The 25,522-nt window shown below is 45.2% G+C and overlaps 1 protein-coding gene across 2 annotated transcripts; it reads right to left on the bottom strand.

Moving 5' to 3' along the window:
• Window positions 1-24,832, bottom strand: LOC141133881 (asialoglycoprotein receptor 1-like). 2 transcript variants are annotated; one of them, XM_073623479.1, is made up of 9 exons: window positions 24,589-24,825; window positions 22,330-22,390; window positions 20,180-20,293; window positions 18,796-18,891; window positions 18,544-18,618; window positions 13,601-13,681; window positions 11,325-11,476; window positions 1,360-1,466; window positions 1-319 (listed from the first exon to the last, which is right to left on the bottom strand). In XM_073623479.1, the coding sequence occupies exons 1-9, from the start codon at window positions 24,667-24,669 to the stop codon at window positions 178-180; spliced, it is 909 nt and encodes a 302-aa protein (XP_073479580.1). In that variant the 5' UTR covers window positions 24,670-24,825; the 3' UTR covers window positions 1-177. The 2 variants fall into 2 exon arrangements, with proteins under 2 accessions (XP_073479580.1, XP_073479581.1); XM_073623480.1 differs by lacking the exon at window positions 20,180-20,293 and having other exon boundaries at window positions 24,589-24,832.
• Between the last annotated feature and the right edge of the window lie 690 nt (window positions 24,833-25,522).

A 25,522-nucleotide genomic window follows, 5' to 3' on the forward strand; every position in this document is an offset into this window, starting at 1 on the left:
GAAGAGGCTGGTGGACTCACTCCACCCTAAAGCAGCCTTTAATGGACTAATAGAACAATGGCGCTACATAGAGGTATGTTATGACTTCCAACCTCCATGAATAGGGTCCTTCAGCTGGGACTCAGCGATAGAAAAAGTAATCATTATGACAAGGTCCCCTTAGTGTCCCATCACTCCTCATATCATGTCCATCTCACAGATGTAGTTGTACGCACGGGAGCAGTCCTCATCGTGCCATCGGCCATCCCAGTCCATGCGGGCGCAGTCTTCAAAAAATCCATCATCATAATACTGATCAGGCTGGTCTGGTGCCCAATTCCTAAAATACAAACACAAGTGAGAATCTCTACCTTGAAGGGCTCACAGTGTCATAGTCACCTATAAGACAAACACATGAGCATCTCCACCCTGAAGGGCTCACAGCACCATGGTCACCTATAAGACAAACACAAATGAGAATCTGCACCCTGAAGGACCTACAGCACCATGGTCACCTATAGGACAAACACATGAGCATTTCCATCCTGAAGGACCAACAGCACCATGGACACCTATAAGACAAACACATGAGCATCTCCACCCTGAAGGGCTCACAGCACCATGGTCACCTATAAGACAAACACAAATGAGAATCTCCACTCTAAAGGACCTACAGCGTCATGGTCACCTATAAGACAAATACAAATAAGCATCTCCACCCTGAAGGACCTACAGCATCATGGTCATCTATAAGATAAACACATGACATGATCATCTCCACCCTGAAAGACCTACAGCTTCATGGTCACCTGCAGGACAAATACATGGGCATCTCCGCCCTGATGGACCTACAGCGTCATGGTCACCTATGAGACAAACACATCTCCACCCTGAGGTAATCACAGCGCCATGGTCACTAATAAGACAAACACATGAGCATCTCCACAATAAAGGACCTACAGTGCCATGGTTACTAAAAGGACAAAAAAAAGGGCATCTCCATCTTGAAGGACTCACAGTGCCACAGTCACCTATAAGACAAACACATCTGCACCCTGAAGAAATCACAGTGCCATGATCACTAATAAGACAAACAAATGAGCATCTCCACCCTGAAGGACATACAGGGCCAAAGCCACCAACTTTATAAAAGCTCCTGGTGATAGTCACCGTTTTCCTGTGTTTGATGTGCGTTTGGAACACAGCTCAAACACAGGTCAGTGAAATATCATGGTCTTCAATTGACTAGTATTTTTTAATTTGGAGGATGAGTTTGAGCTGCTTTGGATGCATCATGTCTTATTGAGGTGAGTTTGAACTGCAGGCAAAGCAGGCCAAATGCTACCTTTCCTTTCCTATTGTGGGGGGTTCCATACTCACTTTGGTGTAGAATTATAATCAGTTCCATCCACCCATTTCCAGTCTCCTGACACGTCCGTCAGTCCAATCCAGGTGTACTTCCCCTTTGATATGCCAAACACGAAGTTCTACAAGACACCATCAATACTGTAACCACATTGTATCCATGTATCTTTTACCAGACAGTTTATGAAGCTTTCATCCTGAGTGAGACCTCCCATCTCTTTTATGCTCTTAGCATCCCCTCTGAATGTCCAGTGTCCCCTTCCAATGGGCTGACCATTAACCACTTAAAGATCGAGCCTCTTTTTCAGACTCAGTGTTTACAAGTTAAAAACATTCTACATTTTTTTTCTAACACCCTCGAGAATAAAATGGCGGTCATTGCAATACTTTTTGTCACACCGTATTTGCACAGCGGTCTTACAAGCGCACTTTTTGGAAAAAATTCACTTTTTTGAATAAAAAAATAAGACAACAGTAAAGTTAGCCCAATTTTTTTTATATTGTGAAAGATAATGTTACGCCGAGTAAATTGATACCCAACATGTCATGCTTCAAAATTGTGCCCGCTCGTGGAATGGGGTCAAACTTTTACCCTCAAAAATCTCTACAGGCGACGTTTAAAAAATTCTACAGGTTGCATGTTTTGAGTTACAGAGGAGGTCTAGGGCTAGAATTATTGCTCTCACTCTAACGATCACGGCGATACCTACATGTGTGGTTTGACAGGCGCTACTCACGTATACGTTCACTTCTGCATGCAAGCTCATCGGGACCGGGCGCTTTACATCCCTTGTAATAGAAAAAAGCATGACAGGTCCTCCTAAATATGAGATCTGGCGTCAAAAAGTCCTCAGATCTCATATTTGGACTTAAATGCAATAAAAGAAAAAAAAATTGTCATTTGAAAAAATGACAACAAAAAAATGTGCCTTTAAGACGTATGGGCAAAAGTGACGTTTTGATGTCGCTTCCGCCCTACTATGGTATGGAGACGGATGGGGGCCATTTTCCTCTCACTCGTCTCCATACCAAGCCACAGATAGGTCCCAATCGCCTCCGCTACTGCCGATGGCTCCAGTAAGCGGTGGAGGGCGAGGGAGAGCGGCGGGAGGGGGGTGGCCCCTCTCCCGCTGCCAATAACGGTGATCTTGCGGTGAATCCGCCACAGAGACCACCATTATCATTAACAGAACCGCTCACTGAAAAGATGGATACCTCGGTTATGGCAGCCATCTTCAAAGTGCCAACGTATATGTACAGGAGCCGGTCGGCAAGTGGTTTGTGGAGGACAAAGACTCCCAAGTTCTAGGTGAATAAATTCCATGGAAAGTCTCTAACAGCTAAAAGTTATAAAAACTGGACTGGTTTAGTTTATACTGTATGTATCATGAATTAGGGACAAGGTATAAATCAATCCAACGAGAGTGAAAAGCCTTCACAAGATGACAAGAGAGCATCATCTGAAGGACAAGAAAAGACCATTCTACCTCCAGTGGAAGGGGTCCATTACAGAAGGGCCTGTGTCGATAGCTTTGGGTTGGGCCGATGAGTGTGCTTTTACATCAGTTTGAGACGCATCTGAGATTACTCAGAATTTATTGATAGGTGTTAACCATTGAAGCATTTAAATATTATTGGATGTTTAGGAACCCTCCTAGCTTTCCTGACATTGACCTGTCCTGTGGATGCATCTAAACACTCACTGGTCTGTCAAAAATGACAGACCGTATCTTCAATCTTTTTCTTGCAATCTATTGGCTCAATTGTCTTAGGGGGTAAGGAGTACAGGATACCCCAAAATTCTCTTCAATAAGTAGACTTCTCACAGAACTCTTTAGGCCCAGAAGGGCTACTATCTTCCAGTATCCAAGACCTCTGCCACGGGTCAGCTGTAGGGCTCTTTAGGTCTCTGCCACGGACCAGTGTAAATTCTGTAGGTGCAGATGGATGGCTACCTTTCAACTTCTTTGGCCTCTGCCACAGGTCATGATAGAACTCTTTAGGCCTCTGCGGCAGGCCAGTTCGAGACACTAAAAGCCCATACTGTATATGGGCAGCTATGAAAACTAAGACCCTTTCCCAGCTCTGGCTTCATCCTCCAAGCAAAGGGCCTGGGAGGCAAAGACGACCTCTCTGATGCTACACCTTCCCCAGACAGTAGCCTGGGAGGAGAAAACTGGATCCTGCTGTAATCACATCCTCACCAACAGAGCAGACAAGACAAGGATCCTTCTGGAGCCTCATACTCCCAAGGGAATGAAAGAACTGACTACAGGGTCTCTCCAAATATTAATCCTCTTTCCCAGATCCCATCACTGCCATAAGCCCCTCAGTGATTGTCTAAGGCATTAGGCAGAATAAATCTCAACAACCCCATGCGTTGTATCTTCATTCTTCGCAATATGTTAGAGAACAGAAGCAATCAACGTGCTGAGCTTAGGACAAACCCAGGTAACATACAAAGATCAGGCTGTCTACAACTAGCTATAAATGCTCAATTTGGGTACGGACATTTCAGTTTTAGGTAATGTCCTTACCGGTCCATTTGAGATCCTCCTGACCCACATTTGACCTGCTTGAAGCTGCTTTTGTATTCCCATTGGCTTGTATGGGTAGAGAAGCAGCTATGATACATAGAAAACCCCAAAGAGTGGTTAAGCCACTAATGGCCAACTTACAGTACAAAATCTATATCCCACATACAGGTGCATGTCAAAAAACTAGACTATCATCAAAAAGTTCATTTATTTCAGCAATTGAAATCAAAAAGCTGCTTACTTTGGACTTAATAAAACCCAGTGGACCAACACCAGCAGATGACATGGCTCCCCAAATATTCACTGACTATAAACTTCACACTGGGCCTCATGCAACTTGGATTCTGTGCCTCTCCACCCCTCCTCCAGAATCTGGGACCTTGATTTCCTGATTTCCGAAAGTAATGCAACATTTTCCACAGTCTGTGATGATTTGGGGAGCCGTGTCATCTGCTGGTTTTGGTCCGCTGTGTTTTATCAAGTCCAAAGCCAGCGCAGACCTCTAGCAGGAAATCCTTGAGCACTTCATGCTTCCCTCTGTTGACAAGCTTTATGGAGAGTAGGGATGAGCCGAACACCTCTCCCCCCAGTTCGGTTGACACCAGAACATGCGAACAGACAAAAAATTTGTGCAAACATACGAACACCATTAAAGTCTATGGGACATGAACATGAAAAATAAAAAGTGGTAATTTCAAAGGCTTATATGCAAGTTATTGCCATAAAAAGTGTTTGGGGACCCGGGTCCTGCCCCAGTGGACATGAATCAATGCAAAAAAAAATTTAAACACGTCTGTTTTTTCAGTAGGAGTGATTTCAATAATGCTTAAAGTGAAGCAAAAAAATGTAATATTTCTTTAACGTGGGGGTCCCCTTAGTCTGCCTGTAAAGTAGCACATCTCTCCGACGTTTATTACAGTCCCGCAGCAAAGTTTAATTCCTAAAGGAAAAAATGTAATTTAAAATTGCTTGTGGCTGTAATGTATTGTCGGCTCCCGGCAATATAGACGGAAAACCATTGAAAAAAAATCGGTGTGGGAGTCCCCCCCAAAAATCTATACCAGGGGTCCCCCATGTTGAGGGCAAGTGGCCTGGTATGGTTCAGGAAGGGGGGGCACCCACCCCCCCTTTTCCTGGCCTTCCATGGCCGCTTGCTCGGATAAAGGTCTGGTATGGATTTTGGGGGGACCCCTACGCCATTGTTTTTTAAAATTTTGGTGCAAGGTTTCCCTTAAAATCTATACCAGACCTGAAGGGCCCGGTATGGATTTTGGGGGGGACCCCATGACTAGGGATGAGCTTCGAGTTCGAGTCGAACTCATTCGAAATCGACTCGAACATTGGCTGTTCGCAAGTTCGCCGAACAGCAAACAATTTGGGGTGTTCGCGGCAAATTCGAATGTCGCGGAACACCCTTTAAAAGTCTATGGGAGAAATCAAAAGTGCTAATTTTAAAGGCTTATATGCAAGTTATTGTCATAAAAAGTGTTTGGGGACCTGGGTCCTGCTCCAGGGGACATGGATCAATACAAAAAAGTTTTAAAAACGTCCGTTTTTTCAGGAGCAGTGATTTTAATAATGCTTAAAGTCGAACAATCAAAGTGTAATATTCCTTTAAATTTCGTACCTGGGGGGTGTCTATAGTATGCCTGTAAAGGGGCGCATGTTTCCTGTGTTTAGAACAGTCTGACAGCAAAATGACATTTCGAAGGAAAAAACCCATTTAAAACTACCCACGGCTATTGCATTGCCGACAATACACATAGAAGTTCATTGATAAAAACGGCATGGGAATTCCCCACAGGGGAACCCCAAACCAAAATTTAAAAAAAAAATGACGTGGGGGTCCCCCTAAATTCCATACCAGGCCCTTCAGGTCTGGTATGAATATTAAGGGGAACCCCGGCCAAATTTTTTTTAAAAAAATGACGTGGGGGTCCCCCTAAATTCCATACCAGACCCTTCAAGTCTGGTATGGATTTTAACCACTTAAGGACCAGCCTCGTTTTGGATTTTAGGTGTCTACATGTTTAAAACAGGTTTTTCTGCTAGAAAATTACTTAGAACCCCCAAACATTATATATGGTTTTTCTTCTAACACCCTAGAGAATACGATGGCGGTCATTGCAATACTTTTTTTTGCACCGTATTTGCGCAGCGGTCTTATAAGCGCACTTTTTTGGAAAAAATTCACTTTTTTGAATAAAAAAATAAAACAACAGTAAAGTTATCCCAATTTTTTTTTTTATATTGTGAAATATAATGTTACACCAAGTAAATTGATACCCAACATGTCATGCTTGAAAATTGCGCCCGCTCGTGGAATGGCGTCAAACTTTTACCCTCAAAAATCTCCATAGGCGACGTTTAAAAAATTCTACAGGTTGCATATTTTGCGCTACAGAGGAGGTCTAGGGCTAGAATTATTGCTCTCACTCTACCGGTCGCGGCGATACCTCACATGTGTGGTTTGACCACCGTTTTCATATGCGGGCGCTACTCGCGTATGCGTTCGCTTCTGCGCGCGAGCTCGTCGGGACAGGGGGGTTTTAAAAAATTTTTTTTTATTTTTATTATTTATTTTACAATATTTTATTTATTTTTACACTGTTTAAAAAAAAAATTGTGTCACTTTTATTCCTATTACAAGGAATGTAAACATCCCTTGTAATAGAAAAAAGCATGGCAGGACCTCTTAAATATGAGATCTGGTGTCAAAAAGACCTCAGATCTCATATTTACACTAAAATGCAATTAAAAAAAAAAAAAAAAAAAGTCATTTAGAAAAATGACATTTGAAAAAATATGCCTTTAAGAGGCATGGACGGAAGTGACGTTTTGACGTCGCTTCCGCCCAGCAGTGTCATGGAGACGAGTGAGCGCCATCTTGGCCTCACTCGTCTCCAGACAAACCACGGAAGAGGATGCGATCGCCTCCGCCGCTACCGACGGCTCCGGTAAGCAGCGGAGGGCACCGGATCGCGGCGGGAGGGGGGACCCCTCTCCCGCCACCGATAAAAGTGATCTCGCGGCGAATCCGCCGCAGGGACCACTTTTATCTGAAAGCCGGCCGCCGCACGAAAACGGGGATACCGGGGTTATGGCAGCTAGCTGCTGCCATAACAACGATATCCCCGTTCAAACTTAGGACGTATATAGTCATGCGGCAGTCGGGAAGTGGTTAAGGGGAACCCCGCGCCAAAAAAAAAAACGGCGTGGGGTCCCCCCAAAATTCCATACCAGACCCTTATCCGAGCATGCAACCTGGCAGGCCGCAGGAAAAGAGGGGGGGACGAGAGTGCGCCCCCCTTCTGAACCGTACCAGGCCACATGCCTTCAACATTGGGAGGGTGCTTTGGGGTAGCCCCCCAAAACACCTTGTCCCCATGTTGATGAGGACAAGGGCCTCATCCCCACAACCCTGGCTGATGGTTTTGGGGGTCTGCGGGCGGGGGGCTTATCGGAATCTGGAAGCACCCTTTAACACCCCCCAGATCCCGGCCCCCCCTGTGTGAAATGGTAAGGGGGTACTTACCCCTACCATTTCACTAAAAAACTGTCAAAAATGTTAAAAATGACAAGAGACAGTTTTTGACAATTCTTTTATTTAAATGCTTCTTTTTTCTATCTTCCTTCATCTTCTTCTTCTGGTTCTTCCTCCAGCATTCTCGTCCAGCATCTCCTCCGCGGCGTCTTCTATCTTCTTCTCCTCGGGCCGCTCCACAACGATGGCATGGGGGGAGGCTCCCGCTCTTCTCTTCATCTTCTTCTTCTCTTCTTCTTTTCTTCTCTTCTTCTCTTCTTCATTTTATTCTCCGGGCCCCTCCGCATCCATGCAGGCATGGAGGGAGGCTCCGCTGTGTGACGGCGTCTCCTCGTCAGACAGTTCTTAAATAATGGGGGGTGGGGTCACCCGGTGACCCCGCCCCCCTCTGACGCATGGTGACTTGACGGGACTTCCCTGTGACATCACGGAGAATGCCACAGGAAAGTCTCATCATGTCCCGTGCGTCAGAGGGGGCGGGTTCACCGGGGGCCCCGCCCCCGTTATTTAAGAACCGTCAGAGGAGGAGACGCCGTCACACAGCGGGAGCCTCCCTCCATGCCAGCATGCATGCGGAGCGGCCCGGAGAAGAAAATGAAGAAGAGAAGGAGAGAAGAAGAGAAGAAGATGAAGAAGATGAAGAGAAGAGTGGGAGCCTCCCCCCATGCCATGGGTGTGGAGCGGCCTGAGGAGAAGAAGAGAGAAGAACCAGAAGAGCCAGAAGAACCAGAAGAAGAAGATGAAGGAAGATAGAAGAAAGAAGAAGCATTTAAATAAAAGAATTGTCAAAGACTGTCTCTTGTCATTTTTAACATATTTTTTAACATAGTTTTTTAGTAAAATGGTAGGGGTGAGTACCCCCTTATCATTTCACACAGGGGGGAGCAGGATCTGTGGGTCCCCTTGTTAAAGGGGGCTTCCAGATTCCGATAAGCCCCCCGCCCGCAGAACCCCACAACCACCGGCCAGGGTTGTTGGGATGAGGCCCTTGTCCTCATCAACATGGGGACAAGGTGTTTTGGGGGGCTACCCCAAAGCACCCTGCCAATGTTGAGGGGATGTGGCCTGGTACGGTTCAGGAGGGGGGGCCGCACTCTCATCCCCCCCTCTTTTCCTGCGGCCTGCCAGGTTGCGTGCTCGGATAAGGGTCTGGTATGGATTTTTGGGGGGACCCCACGCCGTTTTTTTTTTTTTTTTTGGTGCGGGGTTCCCCTTAAAATCAGTACCAGACCTGAAGGATCTGGTATGGAATTTGGGGGGACCACCACGTCATTTTTTTTTTAAATTTTGGCCGGGGTTCCCCTTAATATCCATACCAGATCTGAAGGGCCTGGTATGGAATTTAGGGGGACCCCCACGTCATTTTTTTTTTTAAATTTTGGTTCGGGGTTCCCCTGTGGGGAATTCCCATGCCGTTTTTATCAATGAACTTCTATGTGTATTGTCGGCAATGCAATAGCCGCGGGTAGTTTTAAATGGGTTTTTTCCTTCGAAATGTCATTTTGCTGTCAGACTATTCTAAACACAGGAAACATGCGCCCCTTTACAGGCATACTATAGACACCCCCCAGGTACGAAATTTAAAGGGATATTACACTTTTATTGTTTGACTTTAAGCATTATTAAAATCACTGCTCCCGAAAAAACGTCAGTTTTTAAAACTTTTTTTGCATTGATCCATGTCCCCTGGGGCAGGACCCAGGTCCTCAAACACTTTTTATGACAATAACTTGCATATAAGCCTTTAAAATTAGCACTTTTGATTATTCATGTTCGTGTCCCATAGACTTTAACGGTGTTCGCGTGTTCGAATGAACTTTTTTCCTGTTCGCATGTTCTGGTGCGAACCGAACAGGGGGGTGTTCGGCTCATCCCTACCCATGGCATTTTTATTTTAATTTTGGTGCAGGGTTCCCCTTAACCACTTCAATACAGGTGTTATATACTACACTGCCTGCACTGACTGTATATAGAGTCTATAATAAATGCAGAATATATATATACACACACACACTAAACTGTATATATATATATATATCAAATACACTGCCACTAACCGGCCTGCCTAATTTAGCTCAATCTATCTCCGTCCACAGTCATACACTATACATGGCCTCTATGTAAGCAGCCTAATACAGTGTGGACTGTGGACTCTGAGTCCCCCTGAGCCATAATTGACCAAAGGAACCCTTAAATATGATATCACTCTGTGTGTAACACATCTATGTAAAAGAGTTTCACTTTTTTAATTGAATTACTAAAATAAATGAACTTTTTGATGATATTCTAATTTTTTGAGATGTTCCCCAGAAAATCGGCCTGACCGAACATGGTGGACATGGGGGTTCACAGATTTAAATAGTCAGGATTAAAAATAGTTACATAGTTGGTAAGGTTGAATATAGACACTAGTCCATCCAGTTCAACCTGTGTAGATGTGTGTGTTTGTGTCGATAATCATTTCCCAAATCCCTGTATATTGTGTTCACTAAAATGCACATCCAAGAGTCTTTTAAAATAAAAATAACACATTGAGTTTAACCAAACAGAAAGAAAATGCACTTACATTCTCAAAACCCAAAATCTAGAGGATCCAGATCTGGAGGAAGAAAGAAATTGTGTTCTGATTTGCTCCAATAGTGAAAAAAGATTAATTCCTGATCCTCTATAGAGATCAGATCCTTCCTGGATCAACAATCTACAGTGTTATTTCTCCTAAATCCTTATATCCCGTTATATTCTGTCCATCAAGGGTTAGGGTTATCCAGCAATCTACAGAACTGGCTAGAACCATGCTCCTTAGAAAGTCTATTCAAGGTTTTCACAGCTCTTACTGCAAAGAAGCCTTTGCATATGTAAAGGTTAAACTTGTCAAAGTGTGCCCTCAGGACCTTAAAGTGAACAACATTTCACCAAGTTCCCCTATATGGACCATTTATGTATTTATACATGGTGATCATCATTGCCTCTTCTTCTTCTCATAGTTGAGCTCCTCCATGCCTCATATCCATGTGGTGGCCCTTCTCTGCTTTCCGTCCAGTTCTGTCTGTTATTCCAGATGGGATCTCACTAATTCTTTGTTCAGGGGCAGAATATGTCTTACAAGTGTGGGCATTATTATGGGTGCTAGATCAGGACTACCATCACTGGTACACTTCCCTCTTCAACTTCTTCTCACCGTGACCCACCTACCTGCCCTTGGATCCTGACCTCAGCCATCTTCATCCTCTTCCCAGTTCCCAATCCTAAAATCCTTGTTTAGGGGAGCATCCCTTTAATGCTCTTTTACCACCATTTCCAGGATTATGAAACCCCTTTTAAAAAAAAATGTATAGCCATTTGTCCAGCGAATCTACATGTACATTTGTCCTGTGCAAGCTGGGCAAAAACAAATGCTCTTTAGGCTATTTTCTCTTCTGCTCATTTATTTTAGGAAGTGGTAAAATACCACATTATGGCCACTAGATGGTGCTGAGGAGCAGAGGAAATACCCAAGTCTTTGTAGCAAGAGATACAATGCAACAACTCTATAGAATGCTAGAAGGAATTACACATAGTTACTAATTCTCTCTAGTGTTCTCCAGAATTGTTACATTGTATTTCTTGTTACATATTTCCTATGCTCCCCAGCCCCATTTAGTGGCCATAATATGGTATTTTACTACTGTCCACAAAAAAAGAACATTTGTTCAGAAGAGAAAATAGACTAAACAACATTTATTTTGCCCAATTCACAAAGAATGGAGATTTACTGGACGAATGCCTATGCGAATTTTGTAAAAATTAGACACTTTTGCGACCAGTTTATAAAGGAGATGAAAATAAGTGCAAGAGTGTAAATTGTGCCACTGAGCTGAGAATCTCCAAGACCCACCAAACATCCCTCACCAGCCACCAACCTGCTCCGCTTCCGTGTTGATGACCAGCAGATGGGCATTTTTGTCCTTGCAGAACTTCTTTGATTCACTCCATGCCTTCTCAACAAAAGGGAAGAAGTAACAGCTGGACTGGAAGGTGCTCCATCCCGATGGACAGGTGAAGTCAACAGACCCTACAGGTGGGAAAGGACAAAGTCAGCCCAAAGGAGGGAGTGGCCGGAAAGGGGCGGTCAGGTGGAGAGTTGAAAAATCAGAGAATCAAGAAACAAAAAACGGATGCCCCAGTCTATGACAGGAATTTTCTACATCATGAAGATCTCGAACGGGTTCTCTTCTGTCGGAATATGAAAGGGTTAGATCTTCTGTCAAAAGCAGGCATGTAATAAACCAAGACCAAGACCACAGCTCAAAACTCTAAAAGCTTTTTTCTTGTCAAAAATGTGCCGTTTGTTATGTTAACAAAAACAAAGATAGAAAAATCTGTCAATTTAAGTCTCACATCACTGCTAAGGTGTACGATATCAATACTTTTCTAACCTGTACGTCTAAAAACGTGGTTTATTTATTGATATGTCCATGCGGTCTACAATACGTAGGCCGCACTATGCAAGCCATGAACGTTAGGATAAAGGAACATCTGGCCAATATCAGGAAAGGGTTCCCCAAACACACTGTTTCCCCTCCCTACTTGGAATGTCATAATATAAATCCAGTAGGAGCCACTTTCATAGCCATAGATCGATTTACACCTCATTGGCGAGGGAGTGTGACAAAGAGAGGGATCTCGTGGTTGGAAACTCGCTGGATCTATGACCTCAAATGTTGTACCCCCTTTGGGTTAAATGTTGACTGGAATGTTAACAGTTTTATTAATAATTGCTGATCCAGTCAATAGTATTATTTCTCCGTTCCTTATCAGATCTATCTGGGTTTATCTGCATTAGCAGTTTCTCTGGTCTGCCACTTGATGGCCCTCTTACTAGTATTCGTTTAAACATCATTTTAAATATTGTTTTTACTGATTGTTCCCTAGGGAGCCTCCTATAATAATATACTATCTACCTTTAAGGACACAATTAAGTTTGTTTTATGTTCATTCAATGCCTGTATTATATTCATGGTTTTTTAAATGATTGCTAATATATATGACGCTCACTTAACGCCATCCAACTTTTCACGCCCCGGTCTGTGCTTCTCTGGAGTGTTGTCATCTATATGAGACCGCTCGATGGTGGAGTGTGGTGCGCGTTGCGCTCCACTGACCTCACTTTGTCCTTCAGTGATGAGCATCACTAGCCATTTAGATGAAAGGGCGTGTTCGGCGGTGGAGCACAAGGGCGGTGCGTGTTGGGCTCCACTGACCTCACTTCCGACTGACGCACCACCACAGAGGTTTTTCCTTCAGTGATGAGTGTCACTAGCCATTTAGATGAAAGGGCGTGTTAGGCGGTGGAGCACAAGCACGGTGCGTGTTGCGCTCCACTGACTTCACTTCCGGCTGATGTGTCATCCCGGGGGTTCGTTCTTCCGGGATGATCGTCATTGGTTATTTGGATAAAAGGGTGTGCTAGTGTCTAATAGCCACACCTCTGACAAAATACTGTTGGATGAAACATGTCAGGATGACACTAGCACACTGAGAGCCGCGGCCATTTGAACATCATGATGTACTTGTTCCTGTACTAAAATGTAAGTTACTACAAATACAATTTTTATACTACTTTACGAGCTTCACTATTGGCTGCATTATCTTTTCATTGGGTATCACTGGCCACCTGGGTGAATGTTATTACATCCTATATGAGAGCTCAAAGAAGTTTTTTCTGAATGAAAATGTCTGACGATTAGCCGCAATCCTGGTTGGGATTCCACTTAAAGCTGAAGAACGGAGCTGTGGTCTTGGTCTTGGTCTATTACATGCCTGCTTTTTTCAGCTTTCTGGTAAGCAGATTGGATTTCCATGTGGTGAGGTGTACTTTCTTATACACATTGAAGCTGGTGACGGGTTCATCAACTCTCCCTTCTTGGATTTACTTCTCATTTAGCACCACATGTGGACTTTTTGTATCGGTTCTGGTGACAACTGTCTAAGCTAGGATCTCTCCTCCCTCTGGAGACGACTTGTTCTAACCATTCCATAGACTATCCAAAATGTTTATTATTCTCCATTGACTGATGTAAATTAATGACTGGGTTCCTCCTGGGGACCTCTCTGTGCTCACACCATGTATGGTCTACTTAGTTTGGATCTTTTTCTCCCCCAATGACTCAGAAATCTGTTCATTTAGTAAACTCACCATTCACCTGCAGCTTCTTCACCTGATCTGAAAGTCTCCGGAGGGTATTGAGAGCCCTATTCACAGTACTCTGCAGGGTGCCTGAAATAGGAAAGAGAGGATGGCTAGAAATCTTCTCCCACACTCAACTCCAACACTTCAACCTACCCATCCCTGACACCTAACATCACCGAGATTCTGCCCGTGTACCACTTATTACACCTCATTTACCAACATTTCACAGCACGTGCCACCAACACTCTGCATCACATGGCCCCAATGTCCCACATCACATGACCCCAACGTCCCACATCATCTGACGCTAACGTCCCACATCACATGACCCCAACGTCCCACATTAGATGACCCCAACGTCCCACATCACATGACCCCAACGTCCAACATCACATGACCCTAATCTCCTACATCACATGGCCCCAATGTCCCACATCACATGACCCCAACGTCCCACATCACATGACCCCAACGTCCCACATTAGATGACCCCAACGTCCCACATCACATGACCCCAACGTCCCACATCACATGACCCTAATCTCCCACATCACATGACCCCAACGTCCCACATCACATGACCCTAATCTCCCACATCACATGACCCCAACGTCCCACATCACATGACCCTAATCTCCCACATCACATGACCCCAACGTCCCACATCACATGACCCTAATCTCCCACATCACATGACCCCAATGTCCAACATCACATGACCTCAACGTCCAACATCACATGACCCCAATGTCCAACATCACATGACCCCAACGTCTCACATCATCTGACACCAACGTCCCACATCTCATGACCCCAGCGTCCCACATCACATGACACCAACGTCCCACATCACATGACACCAACGTCCCACATCACATGACCCCAACGTCCCACATCATCTGACGCCAACGTCCCACATCACGTGACCCCAACGTCCCACATCACGTGACCCCAACGTCCCACATCACGTGACCCCAACGTCCCACATCACATGACACCAACGTCCCACATTATGTGACACCAACGTCCCACATCACATGACCCCAACATCCCACATTAGATGACCCCAACGTCCCACATCATCTGACACCAACGTCCCACATCACATGACCCCAACGTCCCACATCACATGACCCCAACGTCCCACATCACATGACCCCAACGTCCCACATTAGATGACCCCAACGTCCCACATCACATGACCCCAATGTCCCACATCACATGACCCTAATCTCCCACATCACATGACCCCAACGTCCCACATCACATGACCCCAACGTCCAACATCACATGACCTCAACGACCCACATCACATGACACCAATGTCCCACATCACATGACACCAATGTCCCACATCACATGACCCCAACGTCCAACATCACATGACCTCAACCTCCCACATCACATGACCTCAACCTCCCACATCACATGACCCCAACTTCCCACATCACATGATACCAACGTCCCACATCACATGATACCAACGTCCCACATCACATGACCCTAATCTCCTACATCACATGGCCCCAACGTCTCACATCACATGACCCCAACCTCCTGCATCACATGACACCAACGTCCCACATCACATGACCCCAACGTCCAACATCACATGGCCCCAACGTCCCACATCACATGATCCCAACCTCCCACATCACATGACACCAACATTCCACATCACATGAACCCAACGTCCCACATCACATGAGACCTACACTCCACATCACATGACCCCAACGTCCAACATCACATGACCCCAACGTCCCACATCACATGATACCAACGTCCCACATCACATGATCCCAACCTCCCACATCACATGACCCCAACGTCCAACATCACATGACCCCAACGTCCCACATGACATAACCTCAACCTCCCACATCACATGACCCCAACCTCCCACATCACATGACACCAACATCCCACATCACATGACACCAACACTCCACAACACATGATCCCAAAGTCCCACATCCCATGACCCCAATGTCCCACATCACATGACCCCAACCTTCCACATCACATAACACCAACACTCCACATCACATGAACCCAATGTCCCACATCACATGACCCCAACACTCCACATCACATGACCCCAATGTCCCACATCACATGACCCCAACCTCCCACATCACATGACACCAACACTCCAAATCACATGACCCCAATGTCCCACATCACATGACCCCAACCTCCCACATCACATGACACCAACACTCCAAATCACATGACCCCAATGTCCCACATCACATGACCCCAACCTCCCACATCACATGACACCAACAATCCACATCACATGACCAAATGTCCCACATCACATGACACCAACACTCACATAAAACCAAAATGCCAGATCACATGACACCAAAACTTAATATCACATGATAGCCACACCCCACATCACTTGACACCAACACCCTACATCACATGACACCAACGTTCCACATCACATGACCCCAACGTCCCATATCACATGACCTCAATGTCCCACATCACATGACACCTACACTCCACATCACATGACCCCAATGTCCCACATCACATGACCCCAACCTCCCACATCACATGACCCCAACCTCCCACATCACATAACACCAACACCCTACATCACATGACACCAACGTTCCACATCACATGACCCCAACGTCCCATATCACATGACCTCAATGTCCCACATCACATGACACCTACACTCCACATCACATGACACCTACACTCTATGTCACATGACACCTACACTCCACGTCACATGACCCCAACGTCCCACATCACATGACACCTACACTCCACATCACATGACACCAATGTCCCACATCACATGACACCTACACTCCGCATCACATGATCCCAATGTCCCACATCACATGACCCCAACGTCCCACATCACATGACCCCAACACTTCACATCACATGACACCAAGACTTTATGTCACATGACACCAAGACTCCAGATCACATGACACCAAGACTGCATCACATGACACCAACACTCCACATTACATGGCAACAACATTGCATTTCACATGACACCTACACTCCACATCAACTCAGTAATAAACCCCAACACTCAGTCAAGACCACCTTTACTACTCCACACTCCAAGGGCATCATACTTATTAACACTCAGCATCGTCCTGAAATTCTCAGTCTACTTTTTTGTCTTTCACCACATTCACCAACATTCCAAATAACCTTCATAAAGCATCACCATTCTGAACCAATGTCATGTATATTCATAAACAGGTGACACCACCCCATTTATTCTATTCTTAGCCATTTATCCACCACATTCATCAACAATCACCATCAAAGATGTTCAAAAGTTACACCAGCAACATACTTCTTTATCGTCACTAAACATCCAACATCATGGAAAAAAAATCAGGATCACATTATATAACAGCAAGGCACTCTCATTGGATAGGGGATCAGTGGGTGAGAAGCATTATGGCCTATGGTGAGGCCTCTAAAGCCAAGTCAAAGGGGAAAAGAGAACAATTTCTTGAATGGAGGACTATGGCCTACATTGAAGCCTCCAGTGCAAAATTATGGTAATTTTTGAGGCAGCAAAGAAAAGTATCTCCGCAATGGAGGATTATGGCATATGTTGAGGCTCCCAATTCTAGGTGAAGGTAATCTCACAGTGGTCCAAGAGAAGGATATATGGACTTGAGGCTTATGGCCTACATTAGGGCTCCCAATGCTAGGTGAAGGTAATCTCAGAGGAGATAAAGAGCATATCTGGACACGAGGGGTAGCAATGGGTTCCTTGTGGTGACTGCTCTAAGGCCGAACATTTAATGTCAGAATAGAGAAAAGGTTTACTTTGACCACATTGAACACCAGTAGCACCCCACCATCACATTCACCAACTCTGAACATTCCAATTCCATTTTCTCCTGACTTTAATCCCACAGCTTCACCCCCTACCAACATTACATGTCACCTCCTTGTACCACTCATCCTACCTATTCTCTGTACCTTGGAAGCACCACTTCTTCGCACCTAAGCAACAATATCCACACGAGTCAATATTATCCCAGCATGTTAAAATAATCAGGAGATCCAGAGACATTAGAAACCAAAGTGACAAGCAAACCTCCACCTTCCCTACAGAATTCATGCCTAGTCTTGTCTTTTTCCAACTTTCTTAGCTTCCCTATTGGTCCTTTCTTGTGATGTCTGGACTCAATGAGCAATATGGAGGTTCATTTAGAATGGAGGAGGCCAAGAAAGACTTTTACAAAAAAAGTGAGCTTTGCATACATGAATAGCTGCATATATCTGTGGATCTGATGATGGTTTTGAATGAAGGTGGCCTCTGCCTCTGCTCAGTTTGAACTTCTTAAGTTTGTAACAGGTTAATTTTAATATTATCCTTGTACCCTTCCTATCACACAACGACTGACATCCACCATCTTCACCAGCCTCACCTAGTCATTCTGGAACCTCCACACTGTTCAGGAACACTCATCATTGTCCATCCACCTCTATGGAGAGCCACCAAACACCACGTCCACCCTCTTGTACTCATCATTATCCATCCACTTTATGGAGATCCACCAAACACCGCATACACCCTCTCGTACTCATCATTATCCATCTACTTTATGGAGAGCCACAAACACCACATACACCCTCTCGTACTCATCATTATCTATCCACTTTATGGAGAGCCACCAAACACCACATACACCCTCTCGTACTCATCATTATCTATCCACTTTATGGAGAGCCACCAAACACCACGTCCACCCTCTCATACTCATCATTATCCTTCCACTTTAAGGAGAGCCACCAAACACCACATACACCCTCTCGTATTCATCATTATCTATGCACATCTTTTGGAGAACCACCAGACACCATGTCCTCCCTCCCACACTCAACATGACCCCTCTGTCCCCTGCTGCCCACCCCCTCCACTCAGAACATCATTTTACTTATAGCAGTGTCTGCCTGGATAGCTTTCACATTGTCATGCAGCTGCTGTAATTTTTCCGTTGTCGTCTTGCTCCCTGTAGGACAGAAGATTAGAAGAGGTTATTTCCAAGTCAGCATTGCTCCCATCATCCCATCTACAGAGATAATAGGATGAAACTAAAGTCAGACATTGTAGAACATCAGCTTTTTTAGATTTGGAGGGTGATGGGTGACAGAGAAGTTATAGAGCAGTCTATCTAGGAGACACTCACCGTCCTGGATCAGCTGAGCCACTCTGGAGTTCATGCTGTCACTGAGGTTCCCGATCTTATTCTCAAGGGTGCGGTCAGGAGGTTTCTCACCCGGGCCTGTGGGGGTAAAAACACAGAAATTATCAGCTTTGTAAGACAGAGCTGAGAAGATATGGCTCCTCAAGCAGTGTGCCATTGGCTCCCGCTGCTATCTCAGCCAATAAGAAGGGAGCGACCCAGCAATAAACCTTGAGCCTTTAGAACCCCTTTAAAGCTGAAGTGGGAGTAGGAGGAGCAGAGCTGGCGAGTCACTGCTGAGAGCAGGAACAAAGCTGTTGTGTAACTGCTGGAAGGGGGAGCAGGTGAAGCTGAGCTGCGGAGCCACTGCTGGGAAGGTAAAGAAGGCGGAGCTGAGCTGTTGAGTCACTCCTCTGAGGAGAAGGGATTAAAATGCTGAGTTGCTACTGGGGGGGAGAAGTGGAAGTAGATGAGTTGCTGAGTCCCTGCTGAAAGGGGGGGCAGGGGGAGCTGAGCTTCTGAGTCACTGCTTGGAGGATAGAGCAGGGGGAAGAGTTACTGAGTCACTGCTAGGAGCGGGAGCTGAGATGCTGAGTCACTGCTGGTAAGGGGAGCATGGGTAGCTGATCTACTAAGTCCCTGCTGGGAGGGGGAGCTGAGCAACTGAAAATGAATGTGAAAGTGCTATCTGTAATATTTGAGGATGAATTGCTCCACAGTGCCCTTAACTATAGAGGTCTTGATTTAGATTTAAGTTTAAAGCTTATTTACTGTGTCTTAAAGTGACCCTGTCAACTCACCCTGTAAAAGAAGAGCATGTATATAGACCTTTCCAGTGACCCTTGTCATCTAATGTGGCCACTTTGCTAACTGATCACTGCGGAATTGCACACTCCCGGGGGTGCAGAGCACCTGTTCCACCCGCTGCACACTGCGGCTCCTTGTGCAACACTACAGGAAGTATGGACTGGTGTGAGAACCCCATTGTGCATCTTTTCCTGGGCAAATATTGAATTCACAAACCCTCTGTCATGGAAATGGTAGTAGTAGTAATGTTGGTGTGAAATCCTCTGTCTGTGTGTAAAATAAACAACAAAAGAGTCCATCTGGAGGACTGAGGATCAAGTGGTAAGGGAGTTCCCGCTATCGGCAAAGTGACTTTTGGAAGGATCATTGTCCAAACTTCTGAACCCTAACATAACTGAGAGACAACAGGAGGAGACCAAAATCTGATGTTGTAGAACATTGGATAAGGCTGGGTGATTTGGAGAATGGTCACTCAAAGACATATCAAGAGGTCACAGAAGAGTCTACAGGGCTATTTGGGTTTGACTGTGCAGTAGGGATGATACATGATCATGGACTATACCAGAATGTACCCACTTACATCTGAAGGAGATGATGAGGATGATGATGATGGAAAGGAGAATGGCACAGATGGAGCACAGAGCACACAGGAGACGGGAGGAGGGCTGGGAAAGGCAGAGGTTCATCTTGGTATCTAGGTGAGAAGATAAAAAGGAGAACGTGTTGGAACCAGACCAATCTGTAATTAATCAGAACCACAACAGGACTGAGCATCAGAAGTTCACAGGACCGCACTCAGGGATGCCATAAAATCTCTGCACAGCTAAACTTTGATTGAACGATCACTTTATGAAGAATAGGGAATTACTTTTCCACCATTGGGCCCAACACTGTATGGTTGCTCTGGTTAAAGAGAAGAATACTGGATTCCTGAGAGGACTAGAGATGCTCTCCACAAGGGATACCAGCTCCGACTCTCATCCACACATAAACACCATGGAGTCCCCAACCTTTACCTGGCCCACTGAACGCAACCCAAGATACAACAAACTGGTCCAATAACGAAGATTAGTTCAAGGTATATTCAGTTAATAGAAAACTATAGAAATATCCTATGCCGATGGGTTGGTTACCAGGGCTTTCCATTCCTGTTGTGACCAGACCAATTATTAAACAGATTATTAGTAACAGGACTGAATACATTTTTTGATATTCATGGACCTGTCCATAGTGCCCTGACAAGATGAGACCAACTTCTCCTGACCAAACCATCAGAACATTCACACAAACTGAGCTAAACTATAACCATCAGACCAACAGTGGTGCTACAAAACAAGACCCCATCCAATCATATGATTAGACCGTTCACGAGGCCAGTTGATACATTCAGTTAGAAAATTTATTGACAAACCATCTTCCAGTCAAGAGACAAGAGGATGGAGCACAGCCATAGCACTCCTGCAATAAGAGGTAGGATGAGCGTGTGTCCCACAGAGGGTGATGGGCGTCAAGTAATTGGCCTATTGTTCCTTATATTGCCAGAGTACGGAGACATGGCCAATTCTTCTCACTTCTCAGCCAACAAAACCTCATTCCATTTCCTACACAAGAACTTGGACAATTGGCACTTGGTGGTATCAGAAGACCTTCTTATTGTACCATGGTGACCCTCTACATCAGGCATGTCTAAATTCTAGCCCGCGGGCCAATCTTGGCCCGTGGGTCGGTTCCAGACAACCCACCTGGTAATTTTGACATGTATATCATTTGTGGCCCCCAACGAATCCCCGGGTGCCGGGGGGCCACAAAACATATACATGCTGGCTGTAGGGTTGCCACCTCATCCCCTTAAAACCGAACACATACGAATTACACAGGTTCTGTGGTTGATTAAGGTGGTAATTAAACTCTCTTGGTGTCTTATCTGCATTAAATTAGCCTTAGATTCTGTTTAATTCATATGTGTTTGGGTTTAAAGGGATGAGGTGGCAACCCTAGCTGGCTGCCTTGGAGGGGACAGGGAGGGGGTGGGATGAGTGCCGTACACATAGTATTTCCCGTTTACACGGCGGCCTCTGTAAAAGGAAGTCCTGTATCCTGCGCTGCCATTGGACTACTGTTTTGTCCATTATAAGAGGTGGCACTTTCTACTAAAGAGGCCGCTGAGAAAATAGGAGATTCTCCTGTATGTAATCTGTTGGTGCTCGTCCCGCCCCCTCCCTTCCCTTCCGAGGCTGCAGATGGGCAGAGATCAGGCTGCACTGATGGCAATTGTGAGTCTGCATTCATGGCAAGGGGGGTGCTGCATTCATGCCAATGGGGGTGTTGCATTCAGGACAATGGGAATGCTGCATTCATGACAATGGGGGTTCTGCATTCAGGACAATGGGGGTGCTGCATTCAGGACAATGGGGGTGCTGCATTCAGGACAATGGGGGTTCTGCATTCAGGACAATGGGGGTTCTGCATTCAGGCCAATTGGTACATGGTGGTATCAGGAGAGCTTCTTATCATACCACGGTGACCCTCTACATGGTCCATCAATCGCAAAACTGATGCTGAAATTGGTTTCCTATCTGTCTGTATTTAACCCTCCACAAACCTACCACTAGCTAGACCAGACCAATCTATATCTCATCAGACCTATCAGATCATAGGAACCCAACTGCCTTCCTTTTCCAACCTCCAAATCTGTAGAGAACTCTTCTTCCTCTGGATCCACATACTTACATTCTTTTTCTTCCATAGCCTTATGGAGGTAAGTCAAATCTTGGTAGTCTGTAGACATCACCTGCGAAGAAGGAATGGCACATGGTTGGAAAAAAAGGCACACACCCCTCCAAAAGACTTGGATGCCCTCAACCTTAATCCACAGAGGAAGGTAAAAATAAATCAATAAAGCCAGTCCAATGTTCTCGAATTAGTCAAATAAGTTCCTTTCTGCTCCACAGAGGTGATCAAACGTATACTACAGTATATGTTTATATAATCCATACCTTCATAGTGGAGGCCGGGCGGAGCCATAGACAATGTAATGATTGGTTTTGAACATGACCATGCCCATTAGAAGCTTTGGAGACCAGAGATCCCTCCTGACCACTTCCATCAGGAATGCTGTTAGAATCCATGGGGCCCCATACAGCCAACCTGACAGCCCCCCCAAGTTTACTATGCTTCAGTTGTGATTGAACATAGTGAGTATCGATCACTCATTGTGTTCATTCAGGAAAGGAAGGGGCTGGTAAATGAGACAAAATTACCGGACAATTCCCCCACTCTCCATCCTAAAGAATCCTGTTGTGTGCTTGTAGCTGCCAATAGGAAGGAGAGAAGGGAAGCTGTATGGTGGGGCACACACGGGGGCCTGGGCAGTAGGGGGAAATGTATGGAGCACAGGGGGTCGATCGGTGTGGGGGGGGGAAATTACTGGAACTGATCCCTGGTATGGCTCTCCTTGCAGCAGCTGAAAGCTTGCAGGAGGAAGAGGAGGAGAATCCGTATTTCAGCTGCTGGAGAGAGAGCCATACTGGGGATCAGTTCCAGTAATTGCCTCCCTCCCACCGGGGTGATCATCCTCCCTGTCCACATCTGATTCACCCAGCTGCCTGGGCCCCCCTGATGGCCCGGGCCCCATTCAAAAGGACCGGTGGTACCCCCTTATCTACGGCACTGATTACGAGAAGTGATCTGTTGATGCACAGCTGTATGGAGGTCTGGATATGGTCTCCAATAATCGCATCCAGACCCCTTGAAGAAAAAAAAAAAACATTTTAAAAAATGGGAAAAATAAATAAATAAGTATATACTGTATATATATATATCCTTAACTAAAATAACTCATAGGTTTTACTTGTAGGTCTGGAACGTACACCTCAGATTATGGTAATTAGGACACATGGGAACCTCCTATAGGTTGCTAATGGTCATTAAGGTCATGGAGTGGCCTAGCCAGTCTCTAGACCTTTATTCTATAGAAAATTTATTGATGAAGCCCAAACTTCGAGTTGCCAAGCAACAGCCAAAAAAACCTTAAGGATTTAGAGAAAATCTGTATTATATTATTTATTAATAATATTTATTTATTTTATATATATATATATATATATATATATATATATATATATATATATATACAAAACAAATTCTATTTGTTGTTATACTGATGAAATGATAATAAGAAAAAAAGATCTGAGCACACTAATAATAACCATTTGATACCAAATCAACACAGGGCTAACACATAGCTGGGTACATTGTGTCATGAAATACTACCTGAATATAACTCATCACAAAGCAGAAGAGCAGAACATATATGAAATAGTAACATCAAAGGAAAAAAATAATAATAATGATATTACAGAAAAATGTCATATAAAACATGATAATGTGTAATAATAATTCACAAATTGTGCAATCTGCAAACAAAATTGTTGTCATACTAATAAAATAATAATAACATAAAGATAAAAGAAAAAAGATGAGCAAACTAACACTAACTCTAATAATACCAAATGCACACCGATATAACAAACAGCAGCGCACAGCTTGCCCTCCAATACTACAGAAACTGAACAGCACTACATACAGCATAAAAATATCTGGTATTAATAATAATAATAATAATAATATATAATCATCAAAATTATTACAAACAGTCAAACAAAGCAGGATGCTGCATTATGTTACTTAATTCATCATTAGGAATGATGTCATCAGTCTTGTTATGTAATAATAATTATGTATCAATTATATCAACACCAAAATAAATCCTAAAAAATAACTTTATAAAATCAGAATTGATAGCTGACACTGTCCCGATATTACCCCCCCCCCCCCTCCTAGTGATTGTATCTCTTCCCACCTTGTGACCCCCCCAATGGGGCTGAGATAAAATATAAAATCTGTTGCCTCCACTATGACAGAATGTAGTGTGGGGGGGCTCTATGGGGCACCCCTCCCCCCAGGAATGAACCCCAGAGATCTAATTACCAGGAGATGAACTGTCCTCTGCTCTGGCTGCTGGCAGAATGTACTAAAGGTTTTTATAGTGGACTGTGGGAGATCAGTCATCCCGCCTCTGATTTGTTGTATGTAGGAGTGGGGGGGTAGGTGCCCATAGCCGTCCCCTCTTGCTCAGCACAGCTGCTTCCTTCCTACATCCAATGTAATCAGCAACTCAGCAATTAACTCTTCACACATAGTTACATAGTTAGTCTGGTTGAAAAAAGACACAAGTCTATCCACCTCCCCAACCCCCCCGATGATCACACCATTCCTGGTCACAAAGCTGCACACCTCGGCAGGTACAGTGCAGGTAATTCTGTAATACATGGTATAAAAATACAACGATATTGCAGCGCGCTCCATGAACATTTGTTGTGTTCCAGACTGACTGTGTAAGGACTGGTGGGGACAGGTCCTCACTCTCCTATACCCCCCTGTACTCAGAGAGCACCTGGAGAGGACCCAGAGAGCACCTGGAGAGGACCCAGAGAGCACCTGGAGAGGACCCGAAGCGCACCTGGAGAGGACCCGAAGAGCACCTGGAGAGGACCCAGAGAGCGCCTGGAGAGGATCCAGGGAGCACCTGGAGAGCACCTGGAGAGGATCCAGAGAGCACCTGGAGAGGACCCAGAGAGCACCTGGAGAGGACCCAGAGAGCACCTGGAGAGGACCCGAAGCGCACCTGGAGAGGACCCGAAGAGCACCTGGAGAGGATCCGGAGAGCACCTGGAGAGCACCTGGAGAGGACCCAGAGAGCACCTGGAGAGCACCTGGAGAGGACCCAGAGAGCACCTGGAGAGCACCTGGAGAGGACCCAGAGAGCACCTGCAAAGGACCTGAAGAGCACCTGGAGAGGACCGAAGAGCACCTGGAGAGGACCCAGAGAGCACCTGGAGAGGATCCGGAGAGCACCTGGAGA

This window comes from Aquarana catesbeiana, linkage group LG03 (assembly GCF_042186555.1).
Source record: "Aquarana catesbeiana isolate 2022-GZ linkage group LG03, ASM4218655v1, whole genome shotgun sequence".
Taxonomy (NCBI): domain Eukaryota; kingdom Metazoa; phylum Chordata; class Amphibia; order Anura; family Ranidae; genus Aquarana; species Aquarana catesbeiana.